The sequence below is a fragment of the Diospyros lotus genome, chromosome 1 (genome assembly GCF_014633365.1).
Source record: "Diospyros lotus cultivar Yz01 chromosome 1, ASM1463336v1, whole genome shotgun sequence".
Lineage (NCBI taxonomy): Eukaryota > Viridiplantae > Streptophyta > Magnoliopsida > Ericales > Ebenaceae > Diospyros > Diospyros lotus.
In genome coordinates this window covers 31,338,456-31,354,675 of record NC_068338.1, presented here as the reverse complement: position 1 = coordinate 31,354,675, position 16,220 = coordinate 31,338,456, and the positions used below count along the sequence as shown (strand labels likewise).

The 16,220-nt window shown below is 41.3% G+C and overlaps 1 protein-coding gene across 1 annotated transcript; it reads right to left on the bottom strand.

Moving 5' to 3' along the window:
• Nucleotides 1–5: 5 nt before the first annotated feature.
• LOC127808056 (protein PLASTID TRANSCRIPTIONALLY ACTIVE 16, chloroplastic) lies at nucleotides 6–3,274 on the bottom strand. Its single transcript, XM_052346391.1, has 5 exons — nucleotides 2,641–3,274; nucleotides 1,958–2,407; nucleotides 1,736–1,804; nucleotides 1,562–1,620; nucleotides 6–676 (listed from the first exon to the last, which is right to left on the bottom strand). The coding sequence occupies exons 1-5, from the start codon at nucleotides 3,070–3,072 to the stop codon at nucleotides 151–153; spliced, it is 1,536 nt and encodes a 511-aa protein (XP_052202351.1). The 5' UTR covers nucleotides 3,073–3,274; the 3' UTR covers nucleotides 6–150.
• Nucleotides 3,275–16,220: the final 12,946 nt, after the last annotated feature.

Sequence of the window (16,220 nt, the reverse complement as noted above, 5' to 3'; positions counted from 1 at the left end):
TTAGCTGACTCAGAAAAAGATAAATATTATTCCCTGAAACAAATATGCAAGTACATAGGCATGTCTTGCTGAATGGTTCACCCATTCAATACAAATAATATGATTTTAAACCAAATTATAGACCTAAAGATTGAGTTCAGAAAGCTATTTTCAAGCATCATCAACATAGATGGTTTCTTGCTGAAACAGCCCACCAAAAATTTTTCTCACTTCTGCCTTGGACTCTGCCGGTTCTTTCGCCTTTACAGTCCATGGCTCCTTTGGTTTTGGGGCTGGCTGTTTGACAACTGCTTTCTTGGATGGCAGAATTCGAGCTTTGGCCTGTCCCCTCACAGTTGCAATCTGCACTTTGGGCTTCATCTCGGTGGGCTTTTGAACTGCAGTTGTAATCTGCGAGCTGAATTTTTCCCAAGACAGTCCTGAACCAATCTCTTTTGCTCTACCCAAGAGGCTTTCCACTGAAGACCCTGCGTTTGTTGCCTTTGCTTCTGCCTCTTCAGCAAGATTAGAAGCCTGAACTTGTTGCTCTTCGAGCTTTTTCACTTCTTTTGCTAGCTTCTTTGCTGCTTCTGTGGCTTCAAGAGCTTTCTCACTGGCTATTCTAGCTTCTTCCTCGGCTTTCGCCTTTGCTAGAGCTTCTGCGTAGGCCTTTCTTCTTCCATCCTCAGGGATTGCACTAAAAGGAAAGGTCATACAAGATTCTAATTTGAGGCTACATTCCTAACTACAAGCATGGGAGTTTCTCCATCATTATACGCAGATACAAATGAAAATTATTAATTCAGTGTAATGAAAATGATAGAAGCACACCTTAGAATCCAAAGGTTTCAAATTAAGTAGGCTGAAGACTGAATGTGTGAAAAGTGAGTTAAGTAAAAATAGACGCTTTGTGAAACTTGGGGATAAATTATTCCCAAAAAGGATCGGTTTTGACATTTTGAATTTAACATAAGGGGAGATTATGGAGGGGTGTTAGTCATATAAGATCACAAGGTAGGATGGTTAAAGTGCAGAAATAAATGCAAGTTAAAAGAAAAGCTTTATTGAATGGCTATAAAACCATTTTTGCTATACAGCTCAGACAGTTGGCAGTCAAGTGCCAAAATATGCAAAATATAAATGTGTAGCAGAAATGAGAAAGTTAAGATAGATATCTAACCACACTAGAAAAGTCAAATAAGAAACAAAGTCATATGTAATAAGGTTTGGAGAGGCACTTGTTAAGAATATTAAGATGATTTAAGTATGTGAGAAGAAGATTGATAGAACATGACAAAAGAATAGCACCACGTAGAATACGGTCATGGATAGACAAATGTATAAAGGTCTAAAATTAATGTAGTAGTCAGCTCCACCTAGACTTGGGATTGTCATCATTATTGTGGATCGTGACTATTAACTATTGTGATTCTCGTATTTGTAGATTAGATAGGATTTATCATGATAGGTACAGGTAACAGCAGGGTCACAGGAAATGTCACATAATTTGAGCATAATCTTCAATAATTTCTCTCCCTATTCACATTCACAGCCGAAGCAAGCGTATTACGACTGCAATTACCCGAATAGTTCATCGACGGACTTCGATGGAGCTTTTGGATCAGTATAAACTTCTACCACCTAAAAAGAGAAAATAAGCCAAATGATCAATAAATACGGGTGAACCAAAAGCAATTAACAAGTAACTCAAACACAATCAATCGTCTGAAAGCCTCTAGCTGGGAGACAATTCTACCTTATTTTCTGCAATTGCAGTGTTGGAGAAGACATCTGCCACCAGAGACGCAATCTGCGACTTGGCTACCTAAACATAAAGTTCAAGAAAAATGATTTTTTTGTAAATTAGAATCAAAATCAGCCAAGAAGAGCTCGACGTACAGACAACTACAAATAATTTAACATCGTCACAATGTTGCGCGAATGAACGAAAAGGAAATTATCGCATACATTACATTACTTTGTAGTCGTATGCATTGGCGCTCTCTTCCGCCGACAAGACGACGCTATACGAACTCTCCGGCGAGAAATCCTCCGTCAACCGCGCCTTCAAGAGCGTGTATCCGATGTCGGTTTCCACTACCTTCTGCAGGAACTCTGCCATCGTCAAGGGCTGAGACCGCGAGAAGAGGTTGTTGAAGAAAGACGAGATGCCATCCAGCACGTTGTAAGTGGAGGCGGAGAGTGATCCGTCGTAGATTATCGCCACGTGGCCTACGCCGGCCAATTGAGCGGCCTGGATGACCTGTAAAGCGTCCGATGTGGTGACCGCTCCGGTGGGACCGTTTTCTTCCAGGCCGATGGTGAGTACCACCTTGCTGGAGTTTCCGATCGCCTTCGCGATCGATTCAGCGTCTTCGAAGGTGGACTCGACAGCGTTGAGGCGTCTTGATTCGTCATTCGAGATGATCTGCGGTGATCGTCCGGTTATGGTACCAAAGGATCAGTGTGAAGTCACACAATTTAACAAGACTTCGTCCTTGTTGAAATTTCAAAAAATAAAATAATATCTTCATAGAGTGACAGTATGTATGTTCGTAACTGTAAACTGTTTCAAATATGATATGATGAGGCAGAGCATTTGGAATAACAAATTTCTGCTTATTGAACACATTTGTTCAAGGCAGAACAGAAGAGGCAAACCTTGTATCTGGCAGCGAGTTGAGCGAGCTCCTGCGCGGCGCCGAGGTCCGGCACGCCGGCCCTAACCGTGAAGCCTTGCCGCAACAGGGTCTGGGTTATGCGAATGCCGGCCTGGCCGGTTGCGCCGGCGACGAACACCGTGCTGGGGTCTTTCCTTCTGAGGTTTCCAAAAGCTAGGCCAGAAGAAGAGGTCGGGATCAAAGATTTCATCTCCGAAACTTTGCCAAAATTGAAGGAGAAGGGGTTGGAAGGTTTATCATCCGCTTGGGGTGGTTCGTCGGAGTCGTCATCGGCCGGTTTGCCCAGGCGGAAGGGCGGAAAAGGTCCAGCCCTTTTGGCGACAACCCTGAGACGGCGGTTCCCGAGGGTTGTTAACCTTGAGGAGGGCGTTGAGTTGAGGAGGAATGAATTGGAAGGGAGAGCTTGAGCCATGAAGAAATGGGATTTAGGAAAAAAGAAAGGAGAGGAGAGGAGGAAAAGCAAGTCAAAAATGGAGAGCCATTGCAATTGCAGGAGAATCAAAGCCTTGTTCTGGGTTGGGTTTTAAGTAATTAAGAGATGATGCGAACTAATACTGCTGCTGCTGCTGCTGCTGCTACAGAAGAGTGAGCAAACACATCGAGGATTGTTGTTTTGGTTGGTTGGACGTGGGCTGACATAATCTGGATTGGGGAGGAGGAAGGGGGTCGCCCAATGGAGCTATGCCACGTTACCCCCTTGCTCTATCTTATCACGAAAATTGGACACCAGACGTCTTCCAACCACGACCACATTTGGCTGAAGACTTGATTTTTTTTTTCCCAATCTTTGGAGTTTGGAGTTTGGACCCAACAATTAAAATTGAAATTTATTTTTTTTTCATTATTTTCAACATTTGTCATATCATTATTAGTTTAATAAATGACTGAATAGAATGTACAAAATTTGTATTTCCATTTCCATTGAAATTTTTTGAAGTTCAAAGTCTACTGTTGTGTTGACAGACACCAAGATTTTTTACAATTCATTAAGAATTGGAATCTTCCAGTTTTTTCATACATTACACAGCTGGATGATGATGATGATGATATTTGAGTTTCACAGATAGAAATAACTTTTAAAATATAACTTGTATGATTTTCAATTTCTTTTTAATTGAGAACATAACAAGCCAATGTGAAAACTCCTCTCCTCCTAAATCATAAGAATGTTCAATATTATTTGTCAGCATGCATATTTTTCTTTCCTTAATGTTAGCGGAGCCAGCACTAAGCATAGCCAATCTGCCTTGGCCCCCCACCAAGGTTGGTCCTTACCTTGTTGGCATGGTCATCTCATATTATATATATATATATATATATAATATTAAATAATATTAAGAACCTGAGATGTTAGATATTAAATAATACTAAGAACCTGAGATGTTAGGATACATATAAAATTTTGCTTAAAATCCTAATCTTTTAGAGCCAACCCTGATTGTTAGTAATATAAAAATTTTCAACAAGAGGCCAACTTAAACAGAAATTTTTTTTTGCCGACAGTAGTCCAACCAATGCATAATTAATTTCCGGACGTTATTTTATTTATACAAAATCTTATTTTTTATCTTTAGATAAAAATTGTCTAGAAATAATCCTTATATCTCCCTTCCAATTTGAGCCTAAAATACAGCAAGAGTTCTTGAACAAAGTTTTATTTATTTTTTATTTCTAAATAAATCATTTCACTGTTCACGTGCTTCTTTACATTATTTTATTTTTAAAATTTCAGTAACACTTTTAACGAAGAAAACGTAAAATAGTTAAGAACACAAATATAATTTTAGAAATAAGTTAATTTTCAATTTTATATAAATTGGTTGAATAATAAATATTAATATTCAATCAGCACTCATTATTCAAATTATATCGATAAAATGAAATGAATTAACAAAATAAAAAAATGAGACACCAGTGCAGTGCCCGTTCTCTCTCTATTTTCACAAAACCTTGCCACAATTACTCACTTGAAAATGAAGCAATCGTACACACAAGTAGCCAGCTAGGAATCGGATCATTAACCAATATATGCACAGCATACATCCACGTGCAGACAGACAAATTTTCAAAGAAATCATCTGGATTGGAGAGAGACCAGTACAAGTGGACCGACCGAATGGGATATCATACCAACACAGCACATAAACATATGCCCATTTACCGGAGTAACAAATATACAAGCATATAATCAGACCATAGAATACGAATCACCTCATATGTACAATATGAATGTAGTACAATTTTAAGTTGGAACACCCATTTTAATTTCAGAAGTTGTCCATAAGTAAAATGCTTCGCATGAGGAAAAAACATTCTTAGTTGCAATGCTCCAAAGAGGCTTCTTTGCCTCCTGCTGTGCTCCTCCAAACCTCTATTGCCACTATTTCATCCATTTCTAACCAGCCCAGGTCTCCCCAAATCTGAAATATGATTGGATCCTCTACAAAGGAGTCCCCAAACCTATCTGTTCTAACCGTCTCCTTTATATCTTCCATTCTCCAGCCAACAAATCAAGCAAACCATCATTCTACGCAGCCCTTGGAAAGGCCGAGTCATTATCAAACAAAACCATCATCATGGAAATCACCACACTAAGTTGGAAGCACACCTAATTACAAGCGAAACTCAATACCATTTCTGAAGAATGGTAAAGAAGTTCCTTGGTTTCAAATTACCTCACTGCTCCACAATGTTTGGGGATTTAAGAACACAGTTTAAATGGTCCTTCATTCATAATAAGTTGCCCTGGATTAATTATATTTGATATTAATTAATAAACACTCGACAACCATTATTAATTTTTAATTCATAATGGTCCTACAAGTAGCTTCCTCCATAATCTCCCCTTCATTTTTGAACAATTCATCCAAGCCAAAATTGATCTTTCTTGGAATAACGTAACAAACAAGGATGACGAATAAAATACATCTAGCTAGACCAACTACACAAGTAAGGTGAATTTTGTTCTTACCTTCCCTTCATAAGGATACAGTTTGTCTAAGAAGCATGGAAAGGTGCCTATCCATGTCAGACACATCTTGGACATAAACACTCATCCAATGTTCTTCAACACCCATGTAAACGTGATATATTATTTTGTAGGAAGTATACAAGTCCCCACGAGAACACCCATGCCCATTTAATATAATATTGACAAATCTATAATACAAAAACGAAGGAATATCTATTAGTCTTAACTTTTAAGCATTCATGTAAAACAAATATGTTTTTATTAGCATGTCCTCTGGTTACAACATCCTAACTTTTCTACAATTTGTCATGCCAGAATTTAATACCTGCATGTGCACTTCTTGCATAGGGGTTTTTTTCTACATGGATAGGACGCGGAGCTCATCGGTTCTATGGTGCAGTTACTAATCTTCTTCAAATCTTCCGGTTTGCCTTCTCTATGTAGTCTAAAGGTATGCAGTTGCCAGTTATAATGTGCAAATGCTAGAAAGTCATGAACTCAGCCCACAAAAAAGCTTGAGCTGAATCCACATTCGTTTCATTATATATATAAATGTTAGCACAGATGCCACAGCAAGCAAACACAATCAATGACCTTGGAAATCAGATTACTAATCATCAGATGCTTGAGCGGTGCTGTTGCACAGTAAATAACCATAGACAGTTTCAATTGAGTAGCAGTTCATGAAACTCCAACAAACATCACAAAGATTTAAGAAGTTAAATAGCTGGCATCAATGCAGTAGGTTAAATATCACTTGATGCTTTGCTAATGGACGTAATGTTGGTCATGGAGCTCTGAGAAGATATGCATGGAGCCAACACCTTGAGCTAACTGTCATGTGCCCGCAAGTTATAAGGGCAAGGGGGCATAATTGTATGTTGCGTTGGTAGTAAGGGCTCTACTGTAATTAACCTAGAAGTAGGCAGTTATGCTAATTTTGAATTTAGCGCCAATTTCCAGTGGAGGATCAGTATATAAACCTGATCCCGTGCAAAGAGAAGGCATTGATGATTACAAACTGAATTCTCTTTCCCGCCTCTCACTTTCATCTTCTCTCTCGACTCTTCTCTCAATTCTCTCCATAAACCTCCCTAATTCTCCTTAGTTCCAGAGGAGAATTCCCTTGTCAAAACTGTCTGACAAATTGGTATCAAAGCACAATTTAGGGCAGCAGTCTTCAGACATTATCTTCATCACCATGGCCGATGGAACAAGAATGAAGTAGATGGAATCATAGTTGCAACAAGTTACAGCAGCAATGGCAGATATGCAAATTCGGATGGGTAAGCTAGAGACATCGGTGGAGTCGATGGTGGAAAGAAGGATAGAAGGAGCAATGGAAAGATGGCGCAAGGAGAGTCATGATCAGCACAATCGGCTGCAAGACCAAATGCGCAAGCAAAATCAATAACAACAGGATCAGATGCAACAATTCATAGTAATGTTCACCAACCAGATTCCAGTTAAAGCTCTCTCCCGAATTTCCATCTAGAGAGAGATCTGAACCAATACTTCCCAAGCATGGAGTGGCCCACTGATCCAAGGGATCATCGGAATTTGAGGTAGAACCCCAAATGGTAGGAGAGAATAATGCAGAGAGAAGGCAAGGAGCTCCCGCTGTTCCAAATCAACCCGATTTCCAATGCCAAAGATAGAGATTCCTTTATTTGATGGCCAAAACCCAAGGTGGTGGGTTAGGCGCTGACGTATGTTTAGCATCTATAACGTGGCCGAACAGCATAAGGTAACCTTAGCTGCTACTCATCTTAATGATGTTAGGGATGTCTGGTTTCAAGGGTGGACTAGGGTGAAGGACAAGTCTATGGGCGGAGTTTGTAGGACTTGTGTTCAAGATTGTCTTGAATTAGTGATAGGATTATGTGCAATGTTTTGTATGCGGTTATGGGGTAGTTGATAGGAGGTGGCACTCTTGTAATATTAGTTATTAGTGGAGGGCAAATCCGGTAATGTCATAACCGGCCCTAGAAAATATCACCCTATTTTCTATAAATAGGGTAGGGGGGCTGAGGGTCTAAGAATAACATGTTTTCTTCCTGTTTTCACGAGAGACGAGATTGAGAAGGCTGTGAATTAAAATAGTCTTGTACATTATTGGAAAAGCTTGTATCGTGGGAGAGATAAAGAGGGAAAGTCCTATACTATTATCCATCAATAAAGATGGTTGCTCGGTGGTGGTTTCAAGGCTGGATGTAGTGCCATTTACGTGGGATGAACCAGGATAAAAACCGTTGTCTTTCTTGTTCTGTTTATGCTTTTAAATTATGATCTTTATTATCTGATGTGTTGTAGTTTGTTAGCCAGTGAGTTGTGAGTGTGTTGAGTGGTGTTTGATTGGTTTCTTGCATGTGTTTAAAGGCTGTCAATGCTCTCAATTCTAACAACTTGTGTGAACATTTCAAAGATTGGAGCATGTTAGACATTGTAGAAGAGTTCAACAAGCTTAAACAGGAGGGGATCATGCAGTTATATCAATTGAAATTTGAAGAGCTCAAATCGCTTATGCTAATTCTAAATTCCACGCTCACAAAGGAATACTTCGTCTCAAACTTTATCAATGGCTTGAGTGAAGAGCTACGCCCTACAGTTAAGACGTTCCAACTTGAGACTACTAAGTAGTCAGCCGAATGTGCTAAGTTACAAGAATTTACAATGAAGGCTCTCATGAAGAAACAAAGATGGATGGGAAGAGTGACGCACATAGGCTCACCCCAGAAGGGAAACAAGGGGTTCCACAAGGAGAGTGGAAAGAATAGTCAAGGAAATAAGGGAATGGCAGTCATCACCCCTGCTCAACCCTTAGCAGGAAGGATCCTAGAACAAAGGAGGCAGGACAGCCTCTGTTTCCGCTATGGAGATAAATATTCCCCGAGGCATCAATGCAAGAGACAACTACTACTATTGGAAGGGGAGGAAGAAGAGGATACCAATCATGTGGAAACTGAAGGGGAGGAGAAGGTGGAGATATCACTGTACACATTAAGGGGGCTGACCAACAGTAAAATAATCAAGCTGGAGGGCAGAACCTAGGACAAGAAGCTGATGATACTGATAGATAGCAGAAACCCACAGCTTCTTAGATGACGGAACTGCAAGGAAGCTGAAGTGTAACCTTACACGCACACACCCTTTTTCAGTGATAGTGGCCAGAAGTTGATTTGTAAATCAGCTTGTGTGGGATTCTACTGGCAAATGTGCAGGGAGAAGTTTGAAGCAAACCTGTGGTTGCTAAAGCTTGGAGGCTGTTACATTGTTCCGGGAGTTGATTGGATGAAGAATGTGAGCCCAATTTGTTTCGATTTCAATAAGATGGAGGTAACATTTGAAAAGAAGGGTAGGAGAATGACATTAACTGGCAGTGTGAAGGCAGGGTTGTGCAAGATAATAACCGAAAAGAAGTTGCAAAAGATGTTCAGAAACAAATTATTGCAGGTAGCACAACTATTTCCAGTTCGTGCAATGGAACAAATGGAGGAGAAATGGAACTAGGAGGAGAACTGATGCTAACCACTAACGGCCAGCCACCAAACTCCATGGAAGGTACAAGAACTTGATCCTCTTGATTCACTTCTAGTTGAGTTCCAGGATTTATTTGTGGAACCCAATGCTCTACCGTCAGAGAGACCACTGGACCACATAATTAACCTCAAGCCTAACACTGAACCCATAAGCATACGATCCTTCTGTTATCCTCCCAAACAGAAGGCTGAGATAAGAAAGATGATCAAGGACGTGCTACAAAGGTCCATCATCAGACCCAGCCTTTGTCCTTATACCTCTCCAGCACTCCTTGTTAAAAAGAAGGACGATAGTTGGCATTTTTGTGTTGGCTACCATCAACTCAACTCACTCATAGTCAAAAACAAATTTCTCATACCCATCATAGAAGACCTATTGGATAAATGAAGGGGGCCAAAGTGTTCACCAAACTAGACCTACAATCAAAATACCATCAGATTCATATGAACCCAAATGACATACACAAAACCACCTTCCGGACCCACCAAGGGCATTATGAATTCATGGTGATGCTCTTCCACCTCATCAATTCATCCTTGTATTCTTTGATGACATACTGATCTACAGTTCCTCTTTTTCACAACACTTAGAGCACCTACAAACCACACTTCAAGTCCTTAGGCTCAACTAGCTGTACATCAAGAAATCAAAGTGTGCAATTGCACAACTTAATGTTGAGTACCTTGGGAACGGATCCCAAAAACATAGCAGCAATGACTTCATGGCCCGAACCTACTACAATCACGGCCTTGTGGGGATTCTAGGGGCTCACTAGGTACTATCGGCGGTTTGTGAGAAACTATGGAGTGATTAGTAAGCCACTGACGAAATTGTTAAAGGAGGGATTCCACTGGAATGAAAAGGTAGAAAAGTCCTCTGGGTTATTGAAAAAGGCAATGAGTGAAGTGCCCACCCTAAGTCTACTCAATTTCAACAAACAGTTTGTATTGGAGACAGATGCAAGCAACAACAGGGTGGGAGCAGTACAAATGCAAGATGGCAAACCCCTAGCCTTCATTAGTCAAGCATTGGCTCCCAAACACTTTGGCCTTAGTGTATATGACAAAGAACTGTTGGTAGTTCTCATTGTGGTTGAAAAATGGAAGCACTATCTAGAAGGGGGGCAATTTATTATTAACACTGACCATGGGAGTTTGAAGTTTCTTTTACATCAGAAACTTCATACTCACTTGCAGGAGAAAGGAATGTCAAAATTAATGGGGCTAGACTATGTGATCCAGTACAAAAAAGGGGCAAGAGGACAAGGCTGTAGACACCCTCTCCTGTTGTTTTGAGAAGGGAACATCAGCAGCCATCACCTCCATCAATCTAGATTGGTATCAAGAGGGTACTTCCCGCTAGGAGAACGGGGAGTGGACCAAGGAGTTTATGGAACAATTAATCCTAGATCCTCCTTGCAGACAAAGGCATACTACAAACGACGACTTACTCAGGTACAAAGGGAGATTGGTGATCAAAGACTGTGACACACTACGGGAGAAAATACTTCACTCTCTACATGGATCTCCAATTAGGGGCCATTCAAGCACAAATAATACCTATTATCGGGTCAAGCAACCTTTTTATTGGTCGCGACTGAAAAAAATGATGAATGAGTGTATCATGGCAGGTGGCATCTATAAACAATGTAAGCACAAGACTATACCCCCCCCCCCCCCCCCCCCCAACACACACACACACACACACAAAGGCTTACTATAGCCATTACCAATACCCAAATAGGCTTGAACTAATATCACCATGGATTGTGTGGAAGGGTTCCTGAGGTCTAAAGGAAGTGATTGTATCTTGGAGGTAGTAGACAAGTTCACCAAGTACGCCCACTTCATCAACTTGGTTCACCCCTTTACCACCCAAGATCTAGCAAGGGCATTCCTAGACCAGGTGGGGAAATTTCATGGGATCCCACAATCAATTGTCTCAAACCGGGATAAGGTCTTCACAAGTATATTGTGGAAGGAACTAATGTTGTCATTAGGTACTCAACTCCACATGTCCTCAACCTACAATCCAAAAACAGATGGGTAGACGAAGTGGGTTAACCAATGTTTGGAGACATACCTCCATTGCCTATGCTTCATGCATCCTGCCGAGTGGCACAAATGGCTACCATTGGCCCAATGGTGGTACAACTCGTGCTACCATAGTGCCCTAAAGATGACTCCACTCGAAGCCTTATATGGCTATAAGACACCAATTCTACCAATCCTGGGAGGGCTCATATCAATGGCAACACAAGAGACTTATTTACATCAAAGACAGCAAGTACTAAGTACATTAAAGAAGGAATTGGCCAACGCCTAGAATAGGATGAAACAATTTGCGAATAAGAAGAGAAGTGAGAGGGATTCACAATTGGAGAAGCAATATATTTGAAGCTAAGACAAGCCCACTTGAAGGCTCTCTTACGAGTACAGGTGACCAAACTAAGCCTGAAGTTCTACGGTCCCTATACAGTTGTTGCTCGGTTAGGTAAAGCAACCTACAAACTTCAACTATCGGAAGGTTCTTGTCATGATCCTAGGGTTCATAACAGGTTTAAGAAGTAATTGGGGGAGGAATTGAATTGGAGAAGAAATCAGAATTGAAAGAGAACTGAGAATAGAATGTTTGGAGAGGGAAATGGGGCAGAAATGGGGGGAGAAATCAGTAGAAAGGGAGAGAGTAATAGAGAGAAACGAGAGGGAGAATTGGAGAGAAATGTAGAGAGAAAAATCAAAGATTCAATATCAATTTCCAGCATATCTTTTACAGAAGAAGGACCAAGCTTATATAGCTTGAACTGTGGGTGTTGCCAAAGCATATCACACCCCCTCTAACTAACTGATTTGTCCTATTCTAACACATGGACACCTGGCAGATTCTGCCATAACAAACTAACCAGCTAGAAATGAAATACAAACAAGAGAATGAAATACTAAAGCAATACAAGAAAGTAATATCCAAACCGATACAAAACTTGGCCGCAAAATTATAGTCTCCCTAGTCTCGTGACAAACTATAGCAACCATATTACCATGATGCTCTTTTATTGTTCTTTGGGTCATGACAATTCCCCCTTCCTTGAGAGAGTTCTTGTCCCCAAGAACTTGCAGCAAGTAGCCAATGCTCTTCACCCAATTCCAGTCTTCTCTATTTGTTTCATGCCTCGTTCCCTCTTTCTCCCCCTAGGCCTCTTCTTCTTTGTTCTTAGGTTTCCAAGATCCATCCCAGACATAATTTGGCTTAGAATTTCAATAGAAGCAACTTGATCGACCTCAATGACTTCATGTTCAAATCTGTAAGTGCTTGATGGAATAACGGACCGAAACTGTAGAAGGAGCTTGTCCCTAAGCAAGTCCTTCACCTGAAAGAAATTTGAAAAAGGCAAAGGAAAGATGGATTCAATCTTGGATGGATCATTAGCTGACTTAATTTCTACTCGAAGATGCGAATGTAGCTCATTAACCGTCTTCCTTTCCACGTGACCACTCAAAATTATCAATTTTGGCTGCTCAAATACCAAGAAATCCAAACCCTTGATGTCCTCATATGAAGGTTTTCCAACAAACAAACCATCTGCCCCTGTCGGTAATTCAGCCACATCTTCCTTCTATTCATCGAAATATTCCCGAAGCTCACCCTCAACATTTTTCTCCTCCATTTCAGCAACACCTCCTTCCTTTTGCTCCACTTTAAGGAATTCCTCCTTGTTGAAATTTCCTTGATAATCATCGAAGTATTCGGTGGGGAAGTTGTAATGATACTTTTTAGATAGTATCATTGCAAATTCTTGCAACTTCTCACGAAACATTCGACCGAATTCCTTACACTCTTCATCAAACCCACTGCTGGTTCCTTTGTCCGATTGGCTAATCCCCTTCTTATGTTCCTTGTTGCTGCCAACTGAAAATGCAGCCTCCTTTGGCTGCCATTGAGGCTCCATTCCAACTGAAAATGAAGCTTTCTCCTGCTGCAATTGAGACTCTAATGATCTCATATATGCATTGTTCCCCTTGGCTTCCTTTTCACCAACAACATACTTTGAAGACCAAGGAGCTATATACATACTGCTCTTCTTCAAACAAGTTAGCCAAAATTTTTCAGCCAAAATCTACCTCTTGTTTCCTTTGCTCACAGCCTCAAGCACCAACAACCAATGAGCTGGATGAGCTAGAAGAGTCCACTTCTCACCTTCAATGCTCGCCGGAATTAAATTGGTTCAGCGATTTCCCAGCCGCGCTTCTTCTTTCGGCCTCAGCTGTCTGTCTTCCTCTTCAAGACTCGGACCTTTAATTACAAAAACTGATTTCTCTGCCTTCCACTCAAATCAAAACCCCAGCCAAGAGCTGCTATTACCCAATCACCGTCCCCTACTGGCCGCGACTCCTATTTCCACACCTAACCCAATCTTTATCACCTTCCAATTTCAAGTCCGATAGTGCCTTCCTTGCACCGATTGCCACCCAATCACCTTCCAATTCAGAATCGCCCAGCGAAATCCGTTTGAACTGGCTACAACAGCCTTCCTCACCCCTATCATCAACTCCAGCGAAACTCCTGCAACCTGTCTTCCGCTTCAGTCGCACGCGCCTAGGCCAGTTTCGCCTTCACTCGCCTTCCTCAGTCGGCCTCCTCCTCCACTCAATCAATTGATGCTTCCAATCGGTGAGACGTCCACCTCGTCCACCCAAATTGTGCGATTCACCGAAAGGCTGCCTCGACTGATGACAACAATTGATACAACCACAACACCAAATCCTTCCTCTATTTCGATCGTTAATCTCTGCCCGCAATGGGTACGACCGCAACACCACGCCCACTCCAATTTGCGATCACTTCTTATTCCAAAATCACCGGACTCACTGCTAGTTCAGATCGCGACACCCACTGCAAAATAGCGATCACTTTGGAAATGGTCGCGACACCTTCCTTGAGTGATTGTGCTGCAACCAACGAAATTCTGAAGAATTGAGAATTCGATGGTTGTAGTAGCTTACGACTTGGCTTCCAAATACGTTGAAGCTGCGTTCCCTTCCACTTCGAGCAAGACTCACTAAAATTCGTGGCCAAGCGTCAATGGTCGGCTTCGTCTTCAAGACTCGAACACACTTTCGGAATTCTCAAGCCAAGAGCCACTCCTCCGTCGAACTCACGGGAAGCTGAATTCGCCTATCACACCGTAACCAAGGAAACTCGTTGGAATCCTTGTATTCACTGGAATTAGGGGTGGCAATTCGTGTTGGCGGGTCGTAATCGTGTCGTGTCGAAACACACGTATAACACGTATCAAACTAACCCGAACACAACCCGTTTAATAATCGTGTTAAATTCCTTAAACCCGAACACGACACGTTTATTAAACGTGTAACACGACACGACCCGTTTAACCCGTTTAACTAAACGTGTCGTGTCGTGTCGTGTCACCTGTTAAACGTGTTATTTAGTTTTAAACGTGTTATTTCATGTATAATCGTGTTAACGTGTTCAGATCAACCCACTAACCATTTTAATTAAACGTGTCATTTCGTATATAATCGTGTTAACGTGTTCGGGTCAACCCGTTAACATGTTTAATTAAACGTGTCATTTCTTGTCTAAACGGGTTAGACGGGTTAACCCGCCTAAGACACGAAAATAATCGTGTCATAAACGGGTTGACCCGTTTATGACCCGAACCTGATTAACCCCAACCCTAACCCGCTTAACTCCGTGCCGTGTCATGTAATCGAGTTGTGTCCAAAATTGCCAGCCCTAGCTGGAATCACTTAACAGAGAGAACCGCCAAGGAACAGTGGCTCTGATACCAATTTGTCATGATCCTATGGTTCATAACAGGTTTAAAAAATAATTGGGGGAGGAATTGAATTGGAGAAGAAATCAGAATTGAAAGAGAACTGAGAACAGAATGTTTGGAGAGGGAAATGGGGCAGAAATGGCGGGAGAAATCAGTAGAAAGGGAGAGTAATAGAGAGAAACGAGAGGGAGAAATGTAGAGAGGAAAATCAGAGATTCAATATCAATTTCCAACATATCTTTTACAGAAGAAGGACCAAGCTTATATAGCTTGAACCGTGGGTGCTGCCACAGCATATCACACCCCCTCTGACTAACTGATTTGTCCTATTCTAACACATGGACACCTGGCAAATTCTGTCATAACAAACTAACCAGCTAGAAATGAAATACAAACAAGAGAATGAAATACTAAAGCAATACAAGAAAGTAATATCTAAACCGATACAAAACTTGGCTGCAAAATTATAGTCTCCCTAGTCTCGTGACAAACTATAGCAACCATATTGCCATGATGCTCTTTTATTGTTCCTTGGGTCATGACAGTTCCCAAATACAACCCGACTACAAAAGCAATCCAATGAGTTCCACCTTACCCCCTATGACTACAAAAGCCAACCAAGAGGCAGAGCCCACAGCCATAGTGGACAAAAGGGTCATCCACAAGCAAGGGGTCTCGATTACACAAATACTAGTCCGCTGGTCTAACCTACATCCGGAGAACAATACTTGTGAGTACCTACCCAACCAACCAATTCTAGATTTCTTGCGAACAAGAAATGTTTGAAAAGGAGGGGAATCGTCATGTGCCCGCAAGTTATAAGGGCAAGGGGGCATAATTGTATGTTGCGTAGATAGTAAGGGCTCTACTGTAATAACCTAGAAGTAGGCAGTTATGCTAATTTTGAATTTAGCGCCTATTTCCAGCGGAGGATCAGTATATAACCCCAATCCCACGCAAAGAGAAGGCATTGATGATTACAAACTGAAGTCTCTTTCCCACCTCACTTTCATCTTCTCTCTTGACTCCTCTCATTCTTCCCCCTCAATTCTCTCCATAAACCTCCCTAATTCTCCTTTGTTCTAGAGGAGAATTCCCTCGTCAAAACCAAAATCCGACACTAACATCTTCAAAGTAGTCATGCACTTCCTCCACAAATTGCATGGGGTAGGTAAGAATTCTATCCAAGCTCCAAGGCACAACTTTTTATTTGTCCATGTAGGATCTCTCTCTTCAGTTGGCAGACAAAAAG

Excerpts from the sequence above, each read along its gene's own strand:
- LOC127808056 (XM_052346391.1), bottom strand. The coding sequence starts at position 3,072 with ATGGCTCAAGCTCTCCCTTCCAATTCATTCCTCCTCAACTCAACGCCC. Across the intron at positions 2,408-2,640 it reads AACTCGCTGCCAGATACAAG|ATCATCTCGAATGACGAATC; the intron begins GTTTGCCTCTTC and ends CGATCACCGCAG. Across the intron at positions 1,805-1,957 it reads CCAATGCATACGACTACAAA|GTAGCCAAGTCGCAGATTGC; the intron begins GTAATGTAATGT and ends CTTTATGTTTAG.